Raw genomic sequence first — 15157 nt, forward strand, 5'->3', positions numbered from 1 at the left:
GAAAAGGATGCTGCTTTCTGAATAGCATTTTTCCAGAGATATGATTCAAGCATTAACAAAAAGAAAAGAAAAATCTATATTCTGTCTATAGGACCGGCTGAAAGGGCACCTGGAGAGGCAAACACAGTGTAGCTATATATCACCAGTAGTTGTCAAGGTAACCACAGGATTATGATTCCAGACTAAAAAATCATTTCATATATCTTCTAAGACAGCGGTCTTCAGCCAGCCATGTGAGATCATCTTAACTGCAGGAAGAGCCTGAGTAAGATTCTCAGGAGAACTACTCACTATGTCAGCCCTGTAAGACATGCACCGGTTCTACACCAAATAAGCAGATTTTTTGACATGTTTCTCTATTATCTATGGCCTATGGTTTCAAAGCCTAAGGCCTTCATGGCACTGGAGATATGCTTTGCCATCTGCATTCAGAAACAAAGTCTTGAAGGATATCCCATTTGAAGACTTCACTTAGCATGGGACCGACCAATTAATTTTGCATCATCTCAAAGCAAAAAAAATAAATACCAGATTGTTGAAAAGTAGGCTCAGACTCACATGAAAGAAGTGTTTTTCACAGGACATTTCCATTTTGTGGCAGTTTTTAAACAAAATCTTGTTTTAAACGAAATCTTTGCAGTATTATTTAAAAAAAAAAGAGAGAAATTCCTTTAATTCCTTTATAGCATGTGTTTGCAAATCAACACAAAGCATTGATAAGCAGCAGTTTATTAATTCAAGAAGATTCTAAGGTCTAGATTCTAATTCTTTGATAATACAATAGTCTGGGACATAAGAAACCCAGAACAAGTTAGGATGAAAAGCCTTTGATCTGGATTGATCTGAACACAAACTACCACATTGAAAGTTAATTCCGTCTATAGGCAGAGGCACTTTCCCTGCTTTATTTTGCAGATATGAGTTTTCTCTCTCTTTCGCCAATCAAAACAGACACATCTCTGGGAAATATTCTGTCTTCATGAAAAATTATTCCAGTTAGGGCCATGGGATTTTTGCATGGACTGACTTTCACAGAATCACAGAATGTGTTGGGTTGGAAGGGACCTCTAAACATCCTCTAGTCCAACTCCCCTGCAGTAAGCAGGGACATCTTCAACTAGATCAGATTGCTCAGAGCCTCATCAAGCCTGGCCTTGAATGTCTCCAGGGATGGGGCCTCCACCACCTCTCTGGGCAACCTGTTCCAGTGTCTCACCACCCTCATTGTAAAGAACTTCTTCCTAATGTCTAATCTAAACCTACCCTGCTTTAGTTTAAAACCATTGCCCCTCTTCCTATCGCTACATGCCCTTGCAAACAGCCTCTCCCCAGCTTTCTTTTAGGCCCCCTTCAGGTACTGGAAGACCACTATAAGGTCTCCCCAGAGCCTTCTCTTCTCCAGGCTCAACAACCCCAACTCCCTCAGCCTGTCCTCATAGGAGAGGTGCTCCAGCCCTTTGATCATCTTCGTGGCCCTCCTCTGGACCCACTCCAACAGGTCCCTGTCCTTCTTGTGCTGAGGGCTCCAGAGCCGGATGCAGTACTCCAGATGGGGTCTCACGAGAGCAGAGTAGAAGGGGAGAATCACCGCTCTGGGTCTGCTGGCCGTGGTTCTTTTGATGCAACCCAGGTGCAATTGGCCTTCTGGACTGCAAGCACACATTGTTGGCTCATGTCCAGCTTTTCATCCACCAGTACCCTCAAGTCCTTTTCCACAGGGCTGCTCTCTATCACATCATTCCCCAGCCTGTATTGATAACGAGGATTGTTCCGACCCAAGTGTAGGACCTTGCACTTGGCCTTGTTGAACTTCATGAGGTTTGCTCGGGCCCACCTCTCTAGCTTGTCCATGTCCCTCTGGATGACATCCCGTCCCTCTGGCATGTCAACCGCACCACTCAGCTTGGTATCATCTTCAAACTTGCTGAGGGTGCACTTGATCCCACTGTCTAAATCATTGATGAAGATATTGAACAGCAACAGTCCCAGTACGGATCCCTGAGGGGCACCACTTCTCACCTCTCTCCACCTGACTTCAAGCCATTGACCACCACTCTCTGCATGCGACCATCTAGAGGACGCAACTTTCAAGTGTAAATATAAGCTAGGAGAAAGCCTGCAAGATTATAGGTTGGAAAACTAACTTTTCACAGACCTCCAGTTCAGAAGCCCCCAGCTTCTGTGCAGAGGAGCACAGGTTCCTGTCTGTCTGTGCTCTCTCTGGAGCCTCACCGTACTGCTGCAAGGATGGAGCAGACAAGGAAAGACCAGCACAAGGAAAGACTACCACACTCAGGTAGACCACAGTCTGTTGGTTCATGTGCAGCTCACACCTGTAGGGTTTCATGCACAGCCCATAAGTACTTCAAATATAGGCTCTGGTTTTCCCATGTTTAGTTCAGGCTGCAAGTTCTCTGTGCTCCTGGCAGCTGAATACCTAGCGTAGACGCCAATGGCATTTGCACAGAAAATACTCTACTTGTTATAAGCAAATTAACTTCTAAAGCCTTACATGTGACCCACAGAAGCCAGGATTATATAAAGTAGATATTGGAAGAGAGATATGAAAGCATGCAAGAGAGAAAACAAATCACCATTTTTCTTGGTTTTCTCTTTCAGTATTTGCTGGCAATTTTCTTGAGAACAGACAAGGTCTGGAAATAGCTCACACAACCCGCATGCAAATACTGCTTCAGCCGGAAAAAATAATGGCATGCTATGGGAGGTGTCAAACCCAGGAGCACGTCTATCTGGCCACTGCTTGACATCATGGTTCTACAGCTACATAAAAGAGGATCAAAATCCTGTAAAAGGGTGAAATGGGAGCTTTTTCAGGCCTTGCAGAGGCAATTTCATTTTGAAATTCCCTTTCTCTGGTTTGCCTTCAGTAGGGCAGCACAATCAGCAAAATCCTAACCTTGGAGCTCGGGTCCCATTAGTCACACAAAGCTTCAGTGATTTACAGTCAGAAAATCATTTCAAGACATCTGAAAGGACTTTGTTATTCTGCCTAGAGCTACACCTGTGCACTTCTTTGTCTCTTAAGTTTCAATTAGAAATAATTTAAATAAGAGAAAATCATGTTTCCTAATGGCAGAGCCTGTTAATGAAATATGTTTCACATTTCCAATGGAAATGAGAATTTAGGAAACTAACAGGCAGAGCTTGTGCCTGCATTATGAATACACTTTATATTTGAAAGACTTTATCTCCATCTCACTATCCAGATCTGCAGCTCATCTTTAGCTCTGTGAACCATATTCGTTTTGCTTTTAATGTCTGAATTGCCACCTTGTTAATATGACAACTCAATTTCCAAAGTGTCTTAAGAACCACAAAAAATAGGGGATTCTCTATTGTTTTAAATGTCTGTAAACACTGAGGGGAAAAATCTTGTAACATGTTACACTGACAGTCAAAAGGAGAACAAAAAACGCAAGAGCAACAGGCTTAATGAATTTAACCATGTTTTTGCATCAAAGTATTATGTAAAACAAACAGAAAAGCAGGACAATTGATTTGCAAACTATTCACCTAAATGATTTTACCAGAGGGCTCTGGAGATACCTTGCTGTGGATTAAAATCTTTCCTGCTTAATACAGAGCAAAACGTCACCAACTTTACTGGGTAAGGGACATTAAGTGCTATGAGCACAGAGAAACTGTATTAGCACCTGAATTACTTTCTTGGACCCTAGAAAGCCATCTTCCATCCCTTGAGCATGTGGAGGATGAAGTCTTTACAGACTTAGATTAAGTTTAACACATCCAATATTTTTCAAGCTTCAAATATTTTCATATGGCTTGAATATATTTGATATAACCATAGATGAGGCTATGGAAAGAAAAGAAACCTTAATGTTTAGGCAAGATTCTTATACCTGTCATCAAGTGACAAAGCAGAAGAGCTCTGCAGTTCCACGCAGGGTCCTGCAAAGTGGCGTACTGTCAGATCGAGACTTCTTTACTCCTCATTCATATCACCACCCTTGTCTTTCAAGGTGTCTTCATGAGCCTGGCATTCAGTTATACAACTCTAACAGAGGGCAGTCCTTGACCTGCCAAAGCTAAGTACTGGAGATAATGCATCAGCATAAAAAAAATAAACCACGTAGGTGGAAACTGCACTTTTATTGCTAGGAAACTCTTTAAACCGATCCTACAGGTCTTTCAGCATCATCAGTGGTAGAGAAAGGATATGCCAATGGCAGGATGTGGTATAAGGGACAAAGTAGCCACGTCAGGTCTCACCACAAGCTCAGGATGTTACACTTTTACACCTCAAACCTACACCATGAAAAGCAAATCTGACACAACAAGTATAAACTCGTACATGCTTATGCAGACTTACAGAGAATACGTCTCAACCACAAATATTTTCTACTATTTTTGGATGATCACTTCCATAACGACATCTTTGACGTACCATATCAAAGAAAAAGTCCCGGGTGACATTTTCGTACGTTTTAACAAGGCATCGGTCTTTGCTGAACTGGCTTACACAGCTCTGGCCCGTGTGCTGGGAATACAACCATTGACTCTTGGGCAAAAACAAATTTAGAAGTTTGAGAATTTGGGAAATATCAGCAGCTGGCTTTTTCTAGCCTGCAGGGAAAGCCAAAAACTAACAGTCTGGTACAAAGTGGAAAAACATGGACTGTATTGTTAAAACTGGTGCCTGACATACAGCAAGCGTCACCTTTGAGTTATTCTGCAATTACACTTGGTACCTATCAGCTAGATTACCCCTTCTTCTTTTGGGTAAACTCTTCGATCTCAGATCCCTACTAACAAGGAAAATCTCCTTGCTCATTACCAGGTTGTACTGCAAAAGGGAGAAAGAGACCTTGTCATCTCCTTATTCCCTGGCTGAGCCACATGTAGCACAAACATCCCAAGAGAAAGCTCTGGGAAAAAGCCAGGCTTGTTGAATGCACACGAACTGCAGTGTTTTAAAGGTGATATCATTCCTCCTACAGCTTGGCACACACTGTCTTGATGTGGGTCAGACTGTAAATGACACGATTTGGTTGCTACTGTGCTAACCTCTGCATTTCTCTGTCTCCGAGGGAGAAAGTCTCTTCTTCCTTTCTCACCTGGCTTCAAATGGAAGTCTCATGAATGCTGTAGATTTAGTGTGTAGTTTTATGATTGTGGTTTTATTTGAATTGCCACAAAAACGTTGGGTGAGATTAAACACAGGCTTCTTCTTTTGAAGAGGTCTGTGCTTAATATGACTTTTACACCCTGTTTTCTCACTAACTTTTAATTTTTTTCTCCTTTGAGTCTACTCAAACTGCAACTCCAGCTCCTACACTGCAGTTGTGAGAGCCTTTCCTTGGTACTGTGCTAAGTGACATTTATGCATAAACTTTTGCTAATTGCTGATTCCATTGGCATTCATGAACCTATGATGGAATGAATGAAGCTTTCATTCATGTTTATATATTAGTTTCCAACATTTGTATGTTTGTAATCATCAGGCTAAAACCAGCTTTCATTTGCAGAGATGTAAACTGAGGGTAACTGAGTCAGGAGATATACTCTATTATGTACCTGGAAAGTTTTTTCCTGGTATCATTGAGAGTTGAGTTTATCACAGAAACTTCCCAATTCCATAACTCAATGTAGTTTGTTCAGGACTGGTACCTACAGTTATGGCTACATTAACAAGCGGTTTGGAACAATGGAAGTCAATCTCTAGAGCTCATTTTGTGCTGGTCACTTGACGTAGGCACTTCTACAGGTCGTTGGGACTCTCTAGTTCAGATAAGCTCTAAGTTTGCTCTCGTGCACTAATGCTCTGTTACTGCTACAGCTCACCTCCCAGGCTAGTTCTGCCCAAAGAAAATCCAGGTCAGGACCTGCGGTGCTCTTCCTGATGCGAACCCATGCTCAGCAAGCGGGCAACAGTTAAGCGTTGCCTGAAAAGCGCTCTCCTGATCTAACGAATGAACACACTAACACAGACACACCCTACGCGTAAATTACAGAGATTTACTTACACAATTAGAATATCTCTGTGGTAATCCCTAGCCATCAACAATTTTCCCAGCCATATAATTACTACTATTAACAACACAAGTTCCCAATTTAACAAATGGAAGCAAGATAAATGCCCACATCATTCTGGCTTCTCCCAGCTTTATGATTCAGAGCATAGCAATCTGTTGCCCTTGGTCTTTTGGAAATAGTGCCCATGTGATAATTTTAATGACAATGCAGCACTTCTGATCTGCTCTGGCTATATGAGGGCTTTCACTGCTTTATCATGGAGGAGGTTCTGATGGTCAAGTGAATTGGGTCTATCATGCCCCAAGGACCTTATTCTCTTCCCCTTATTCCCCTCATTCTCTTCCCCTCGGCTGCCTATGTCCTTTTTCACTCTTTACACTTCGCAATAGGTAACTCACCACAGATAGATACACAAAACCAAGGAAGACACCTGAACAGTCTGGAATCAGCAGGGAGAGGAACGAAGGAGGTTTGTGGTGTAGCACCATGGGAGAGGATGGGTGGTGGTAAGAGGTGATGTGATACATTGCTTAGATTTTCTGTGTCATTTAGCATTGCTGCCTTGTAGGAGAATGGCCACAACTGCTTTCCTCTCCAATATGCTACCATCTTTTGGCATTGGCTCTGGTTTGAATGCCTCCAGCATGGGAAACCAGGCTTCCTGCCTCCCTGTATTCAGAAGTTTTGTCAGTCTTTTCCTCATGTCTCGCCATGCTGCCGCAAAAAAGCATCATCTGTGTGCATAGCCTTTTTATTATTATCCTTTATCCTTTTTTGTTAACGCATTATTGCTCATCAGCACTTACGTACATGCTTTGAATCTCACTTGTCCCTGAACTAACTGTAGATTATGTCAAATAAAACTACTTGCCCTAGCAGACAGAGCTCCAGACAGACAGTGGGCCAAAACACAGAATGATGATATCGGCTTAAAAACACTGTAATTACATGCATTCAACAAGCCTGGCCTTTTCCCAGAGCTGTCTCTGGGGTTGTTTGTGCTACGTATAGCTCAGCCAGGCAACAAGGAGAGGACAAGGTCTCTTGCTCCCTTTTGCTGTCTAACCTGCTAAGAAGAAAAGAGATTTTCCTCCTTATTAGAGATCTGAGATCTGGATAGCAAACTGATGGCACCCACTCATATAGTTTATCCTCAGTAAAAGAAGGATTGGGACCTATATTGTCCCAATCCTTGATCACGCTGGCTGCTGAGCAATACTGTTGGGAGTAGTTCTCCTTCAAGAGTCCAATGTTCCAAATGGGAACAGTTTCTGTAAGCAGTTTTTTTATATGGTCCACAAAAAATGCTCAAAAAAAGGGGGGGAAAGGTCAAGATAACTGATAATGTTTTTATGCAGTGAATAAACAGATATTGAATTGGAGCTTTTGAAAAAGTGATATATTCGCACAGCCTAGTCTTGGTCACAGTATCTGCACACACATCCCATTACAAAGCAAAGTGCAAATTCAACACAAAATACTGCTCAGATTCACAGATGTCCTTTGTACAGGATAATGCATTTGTAAATACAAATATCCCCCAGTCAGTGAGAAATTCTGAAAAGGCAATACTCTTCCAGTTTGTTTTTAGGCCAAATCTATCAGGACCTGAGATTACTAAAGCCTCAGTCATTATAATTACAATGAGGAACAACTTCAGTCAACTTTAGATACACTTTCAGCTTCCTCAAACTGCCAGCTGTATCTTGACAAAGTTTATAACTGAAGGTTAGAGCTTACTTCATTCAGAAAAATCAAGAAAGACTGGGGTGCTAGAAAAGCCTGTGATCACACAGATCTGAGAAAATAAGACAAACCCTGGTTTATTCAGATTCAGGCAGGTCATGTGATGTAATTAATTCCAAATAGTTTTGGTCTCTGTACAGAAACTTCCAGCAGAAGATTTAAACGATGTAATAATTACCTTTTTCCTTTCATGATCCTTCTGATTGTGCCTTAATTTATGATGCTTCTAACTAGCATACATGTATCCTGAGGCTATGATGGGTGCACATTTATTTAAGTCAAAAGATAAATCTTAATGAAAGGTTTTTTTAACACAATAATTAACGTATTTTGATCATCATAACAGTAATTATTAGAGGCACAAAACCAGAATGAGATCTCAGAAGAAGCCATGAAGATCCTAAATAGAGGGTGGAGTAGCAGCACTGCCCTATTATTTTGCCAAGAAATGATACATCAAAGTGGCAGCAGTGAATCATCATACGCTACTAGGAACTACACCCAGTGAATCCAAGAGATGGAAATATTAGATGCACTAACCTCCACCATAAATTGCAAATTATAATCGCACAGCAGATAGATAGTGCGCAATATGCCTTTTCTCATAGTTATCAAGCTATGCTCTCCTTATGCCTCCCCCAGGATGATCGCTCATCAGATTAAAAGAAAAAAACAGAAGAACCACAAAAACATAGGAATTTTATCTTGATGTGAAAGGTCCATCTATTTTTAAGAAGTTTTATTCTGTGAAGGATCATAAACTCTCGACATACGTCAAATAACACAACTGGACAGCCCTGTTCTTTTAGAAACCTCTTACCCCCCCAAAAAATCACTTTTTTATGGGATTATACACATGATGAGAGGCAAGACCAGCAATGAAAAAGAGTTCTTTTAGAAACCTCTTACCCCCTCAAAAAATCACTTTTTTATGGGATTATACACATGATGAGAGGCAAGACCAGCAATGAAAAAGAGCACACCCACTCTTTACCTGCTGTCATCCTCTCCTTAGCAGAAATGACTAGTATTCTGATTTTCTGCCCAGCTATTAAATCATTGTGCCCATACACACGCGCAGGCAGACTGTAACTTGCAAGCAGCCCTTTTGCGATGACTACAGTAAAGAAGTCAAACAAAACTGAAAAGATTTTTTTAAAATATCCTACTCATTTTACCCTTGTGTCAGATTTACTGAAAGAATTAGTTTCCCCAAACTAAAAAAAGTCTAACAATACGGAAGGCAACCTCATATAAAAGAAGAAACCAACAAAAAGAGAGGAACAAAACGAATTCCTTAAAGAAAATGATATAGTATGGTACCTTTTCCAGTCAAAGTTTCTTCTTGTATTTTCCTCACTGCTTCTTGGCCCTCATTCTCACTGTTTCCAGCTGTTACAATACAGAAAATGGAAAATTAGTGATGCAATAAACTTAAGGACAGTGAATATAAGCATTACACTATGAAGGGCTAACCACAGTGTAAAACCAGTATGAAGTTTTAAGTGAAAAGGTGCAATATGTTACTGTCAGTCAGCAGAGGTTTTTGAAGAGGGCTGTACAAATGCACTGTTGTTCACACAAGTTCTGCCTCTTTCTCTCATTTATTCATACAAGATGTGACCATCTGCTGGCTGGGCCAGCTGAACTGAGATGCAGATCTGTGAGCCAAATGAATTATATCACATCCAGATTCTACAAAAGCTTCACTATAGTTTAGAGCAGACCTCCCTTCGTTCCTTTTCCAAAATGAAGAATTTCACAGCTGGAGGAAAGGCCCCACTACTCTGGCCTGAATGCTCAGGAAAAGTTTTATCAGCGCTAACAGAAAACACAATTAAACATCAAATAAATGCCTGTTGTGCCATTCAGCTTAGGTGGACAGTTAATAATTCTCTGACATTTGTTTGCAATTCTTTTATAGTAACTTATATCAAAGGAAAAAACACAAGCGCAAGAAAAATATTGTGCTTGGTAGTACAAGTTAAATTTTTTTAATGAAGTTTAACATTCCATTTATCCATCCAGAAACATTTTCCATAGCGTGACGCATCAAAATACCTATTTTTTATTATCTAAATCGGATATAAATACTGATATATCTTATGAATTTAATGAAGTTGCCTTCTCCATTTCCTGATTATATAAACCTCTGCCTTGCTTTCTGTATTGGCTTTATCTTGTGACCCTCTACAAGTGTCCTGTCCTCTCATTCACTTGTTAGGTATGTAGCAGAAATTTCAGGTTTTCCCCTTTTTTTCTCACTTTTTTTTTTTTTTTTTTTTTAGCAACAGTGAATTAGCTCTATCAAATATAAGGAAAGAATCACAGCATCACAGAATGAACTGAACTTGGAAGTGACCTCAGGAGGTCATCTGGTTCAACCTCCTCCTCACATTAGTTGGTATGCGCTCGTATTTACTTTAAGATGTTAGAACATGCTTCATAGAGGTACTAAACTGGATTAATTTGATCTCACAGATAATGTATCCAAAAAGTGGGAGTAAGCCCTTTGAGATAGATCATGTGTCATCCATCCGTTGCACTAGCTGAAGGCTCAGAGCACTAAACGGAGATTTTTGGGACAGCCTGATGACTTTGAGGAGGTAGGCTAATGCATTCTTTTGAGGATGGAGTTTTTGTTGTGCTTCTGCAGTGAAAAAAATTATTTGCAATACATGTTTGTTTTCAAGATATGCAAAAGGACTCAATATTTACATAAATGTAGCCAAAGTAAAGACATTCAGCATTCCAGATATGAAAGAAAATAATTCTCACATAAAACATAGAGTCATACTGGTCTATAACTGTTCTCCATAAATTTTACTAACTCTGGAATTATATTGCTCAGACTGAGAAAAAGAAAGAAAGAAAGAATGAAAGAAAGAAGGAATGGAAGGAAAGGAAGGAGGGAAGGAAGGAAGGAAGGAAGGAAGGAAGGAAGGAAGGAAGAAAGAAAGAAAGAAAGAAAGAAAGAAAGAAAGAAAGAAAGAAAGAAAGAAAGAAAGAAAGAAAGAAAGAAAGAAAGAAAGAAAGAAAGAAAGAAAGAAAAAGAAAGAAAGAAAGAAAGAGAAAGAAAGAAAGAAAGAAGGAAAGAAAGAAAGAAAGAAAGAAAGAAAGAAAGAAAGAAAGAAAGAAAGAAAGAAAGAAAAAGAAAGAAAGAAAGAAAGAAAGAAAGAAAGAAAGAAAGAAAGAAAGAAAGAAAGAAAGAAAGAAAGAAAGAAAGAAAGAAAGAAAGAAGGAAAAGAAAAAAACCACAAAGCAGACATTTGCAGTATTTTCTTCTTGCTGTTGTTTTTTTTTTTCTCCTTTGAAACCATCCAACCTTGTACAGAACAGAAACATTCAGCCTGATGCTAATTTACAGATATAGATGCAATGTCAACAAACAAACCCTCCAGTGAAACTGCCATTTCTGGGGAAATCTGTGCACAGGAGTTACGGGCAAGGGATCAGTTTTCCTCACTGTTTCACCTCAAGTGATGTACTAGAGTAAGATTTCAAACTCAATGTGTTATTACAATGGATAGAGTTAGGCTAGAAACAAAAATACTTTGGTGCCAATTGTACGAAGGTCTTATTTGATTCCTCTTTCATTCAGCACTCCTCATGCAGAGAACAGGCTTATTAAAGCCTCCAGTGTCTTGATTTAACTCTCAGTATGTTCACTTAATTTGTTCTTTTAAAAGAGCTTGTGTACACAACAATTTTTAATTTGCTTTATTTTGCTGTTATATAAATGGTTATTCATTAGAGCTCAGTGCCTTCCAAATGAGCTCATTTTATTCATATTTGCATATTTTTCACTCTAGACCACTGGGAAAAAATAATTATTTTGCTAAACAGTCACTTCAAATGTCTGTTTCCAGCCTGATTCAACAAAGAGTTTGAAAACCAGATTCTGGAACCTGGAGTATCACAAAATTGAAATAACCTCAGTGAAAGCTGCTACTGTAATAGAGGCTTTTGAAACACTTCTTTCAAATAAGATCCTGCAAGAAAGAATAAAGACACAGAAATAATGACCAAAATCCTTAAAAAAAGTTCAAAGACACAAATATCAGAAAGATACCGTAAGACTGGGGGAGTAATCTACACTTCTGAGTTAGCTTAGGGAGATCAGCATCCCCTTGCTGAGGATGGGTGGGAGAGGAAAGGGACTTTGCACTGTTGTAGTGTTTCTCTCCTAGTACATCCTTCTGGAATGCTCTAAGCAAAGTAAGTGGTAGGCATGAAAAAGAAAAACCTCCTTTTAAGTGCTACATTCATTATTCAAAATTCACAAAATACTTTTTAAGTCACCAAGCTAACACGACTGGCTTTAGGTTGGAAAAAATCAAAAATAATTCGTATCTTGTTGATGAAGATGTGTCACTGAGGGCCACAACCTTACAGCATACTGAAGAGGAGTACAATGTCCTAAACTAAGGAGGGGGACAGTTTACTATACAAGGGTCAAATTCTTACCACCATCAGCTGGTTTAGATCCTCAGTAGTGTATTGGTAGTGATTCTTTTAAAAACTTTGTGATACACAGGAATATCCTCTGGCTGGACTTTTTGTCAATGATTCACCAAAATTTTTAATATGTTCAACATGCCAGAATTTATCTGTGCCAGAATTTACCCATTTTCGGCGCTATAGCATCTGTAGCATAAGATCTGCCTACTCTGGATTCCAGACTTGGAGGCGAAGATAAGAAAGAGAAGACAGACCGTGGTTTTTTATGCAGTGACGGAACCTAAACAAAAGCCTTGAGAAAAAGGGATTCAATGTCTTGAGAGCTTAGATCATCAAAGTACCCAAAACTGTAATAATCTTGCTTTGCATGCTAATTTAGAGTGTCTATTGGGAACTCAAAATAGATATAGTTGTCTCAAGAACTGTTTATGCAAGCTGTTCAGTGCCTTATCTGATGTTTTTCTTCTACTAAGTCCCCACGGAATAGTGAAAAATTCAGGGGAGACTGATTCAAGAACACTGCTGACTCCAATCAATTCTGAAAATAAAACTAATAACGTAAAAATAAATTCAAGTCTGAATGGATGCTCCTGTATAAAATAAGATGTCATTTTAATGGCATGAAAAATTCTTAGTAAAGTACTGAAGTACTTAGTAAAGTACTTAGTACTTAGTAAAGTACTGAAACTCATGTTGAAAAAAGATACAGAAAATAGATTTAAACACAACTTTTAGTCAAAAAAAAAAGACTCTCCTCTTCAACATTCATCTACACAAACACCACAAGTCAAAGCATGTTGATCTAAAGCCACCACAGAAGTACATAGAAAAATTCTTACCAGCAGCAATAGGCTTTGGATCTTACCCTTAAGATGACCCTCTGTCATCTTAATCACTTCAGTAGATCCTAACTCTGAAAAGTCATTTCAGGGATTTCAATAGAATTGTCACAGAGTTGCCATCCTGAATAAGGATGGCAAGAACACACCCCATAGAAACCCAGCATGGGAAACGTTTACACTGTCACTAGGTAAGAGGTCCTGATACCTCTGTATGTAATCTTTATACAATATTTTAAATTTCTTTGAATGTGAAAATCTCTCCAAAAGAATAAGTGCTACTCATGCTCATAATTTATGTACAAAACTGATCCTGATTAAAAAAAAAAACCAACATCTTTTCCAATTTGTGTTTTGCTAAAATAGGAATATGTAATCTTGATGTTTCAAGGGAACATACTGTAGGGTGTTATAAAGAAATTTAAAATAGTCTATGAACAATGATGCAGCCTGTAAAGCTTAAGGTTGCCTGGAGAGAATAAACCCAGAAATCCCAAAATCCAAAGTTAGGAGGAGGAGAACGTCTCGACTTTCAGCCAGATAACAGAAAATGAAACACAAATAAAAAAATTTTGAGATGAACACTAAGAAAATGCAAACCACCCAGGACACAGTGAGAAACACCCGACCGCTCCAACCTGGAACCTAAGAGCCACCCTGTGCATTAAGTGTATTAAGTGTATTACCAGGAGAAGCTTGACGGTATGGTAATAAATTCTGTATAAATGTTTACCATCTGATTAAGGAGTTGCAGAGGGTGATTGTTAGCTGCCTTTGTGCAACAGAATATAAAAAAGATTCCAGATGCACATTTGAATTAAGGTGCCTCCTCAAAGTAGCATAATCCTCATTGTGGTTGAAGGGGAACTGATTTCATTGGAGTGCTGGCCTGGAGACAGGGCTCGCAAGGGCACCCAAAGACTCAAGAGAAAAACAAAGTCTGCCAGCCATATCCTGGGCTGCATCAAAAGAAGTGTGGCCAGCAGGTCGAGGGAGGTGATTCTGCCCCCCTACTCCACTCTTGTAAGACCCTACCTGGACTACTGTGTCCAGCTCTGGGGCCCCAAACATAAGGACATGAACCTGTTGCAGTGGGTCCAGGGGAGGTCCACAAAGATGATCAGAAGGCTGCAGCACCTCTCCTATGAGGACAGGCTGAGACAGTTGGGGTGAAGAAGAGAAGGCTCCAGGGAGATGGGGGGTAACGGTTTTAAACTGAAAAAGGGGAAATTTAGATTAGATATTAGGAAGAAATTCTTTACTGTGAGGGTGATGAGACACTGGAACAGGTTGCCCAGCGAAGTTGTGGACGCCCCATCCCTGGAAGTGTTCAAGGCCAGGTTGGATGGGGCTTGGAGCAGCCTGGTCTAGTGGGAGGTGTCCCTGCCCGTGGCAGGCGGCTTGGAACAAGATGATCTTTAAGGTCTCTTCCAACCCAAACCATTCTATGATGACTCTATCGGCTGGCATTATGAGGATAATGATTTTGTGAGTTAGCATGGCACTGCACAACAAATAGCATGTGCCTAAGAGAGAGGAATGACTGCCCCTAAAAAGCTCCGAGGATGAGAAATTTGAATTCAGTACAATATGAGTGTTTTTTAAAGAAATTGATAACATTTTCAATAAAGAAAAATAAATCTTGTTTAGGAAAAAGGAATATAGATCTGGTGTCTCGCCCATAAAACTTCCAAGTCGTGAATTTGTTATTCAATAAAGCCAGGTATAAGGATGTGACCTGGCATAAAAAAAAAAAATGAAAAAGCGATACAAAGCTTCCTTATGTCTAGAGGTACCACACATCCTTTGTCATCCGGTTCATCATACATCAGTCATAATTAAATACATGTCTTTTTTACATGAAAGGCAAAAATATCATTGGAAGTGTCCCTTTGAAAAAAGAAGCAAAACTGAGTAAGAAGGAGGATGTCAGTTTGCAGAGAGAAAAGAAATCACCATTCTCACCCTAGGTTTCAGCAACCCAGCTGTTCCAAGAAGAAATTAAGAATTACCCTGTTTATCAAACCAAACACAGACCCAGACAAGTGCCTTGTTTCCAACAATAACTTGTAGCAGGTGCTTAAGGAAAAAGTATA

General features: G+C 39.7%; 1 protein-coding gene across 3 annotated transcripts in view; it reads right to left on the minus strand.

The window, feature by feature from the left end:
• The window catches only part of DHRSX (dehydrogenase/reductase X-linked), a 166786-nt gene that overhangs the window by 106429 nt on the left and 45200 nt on the right, over nt 1-15157 (minus strand). For all 3 annotated transcript variants that reach the window (XM_054196574.1, XM_054196584.1, XM_054196567.1), the window contains one exon: nt 9085-9153. In XM_054196574.1, the coding sequence (XP_054052549.1) occupies nt 9085-9153 (69 nt within the window). The remainder of the gene's footprint in view (nt 1-9084; nt 9154-15157) is intronic.

Source organism: Rissa tridactyla, chromosome 1, assembly GCF_028500815.1.
Source record: "Rissa tridactyla isolate bRisTri1 chromosome 1, bRisTri1.patW.cur.20221130, whole genome shotgun sequence".
In the NCBI taxonomy this organism is placed as follows: Eukaryota; Metazoa; Chordata; class Aves; order Charadriiformes; family Laridae; genus Rissa; species Rissa tridactyla.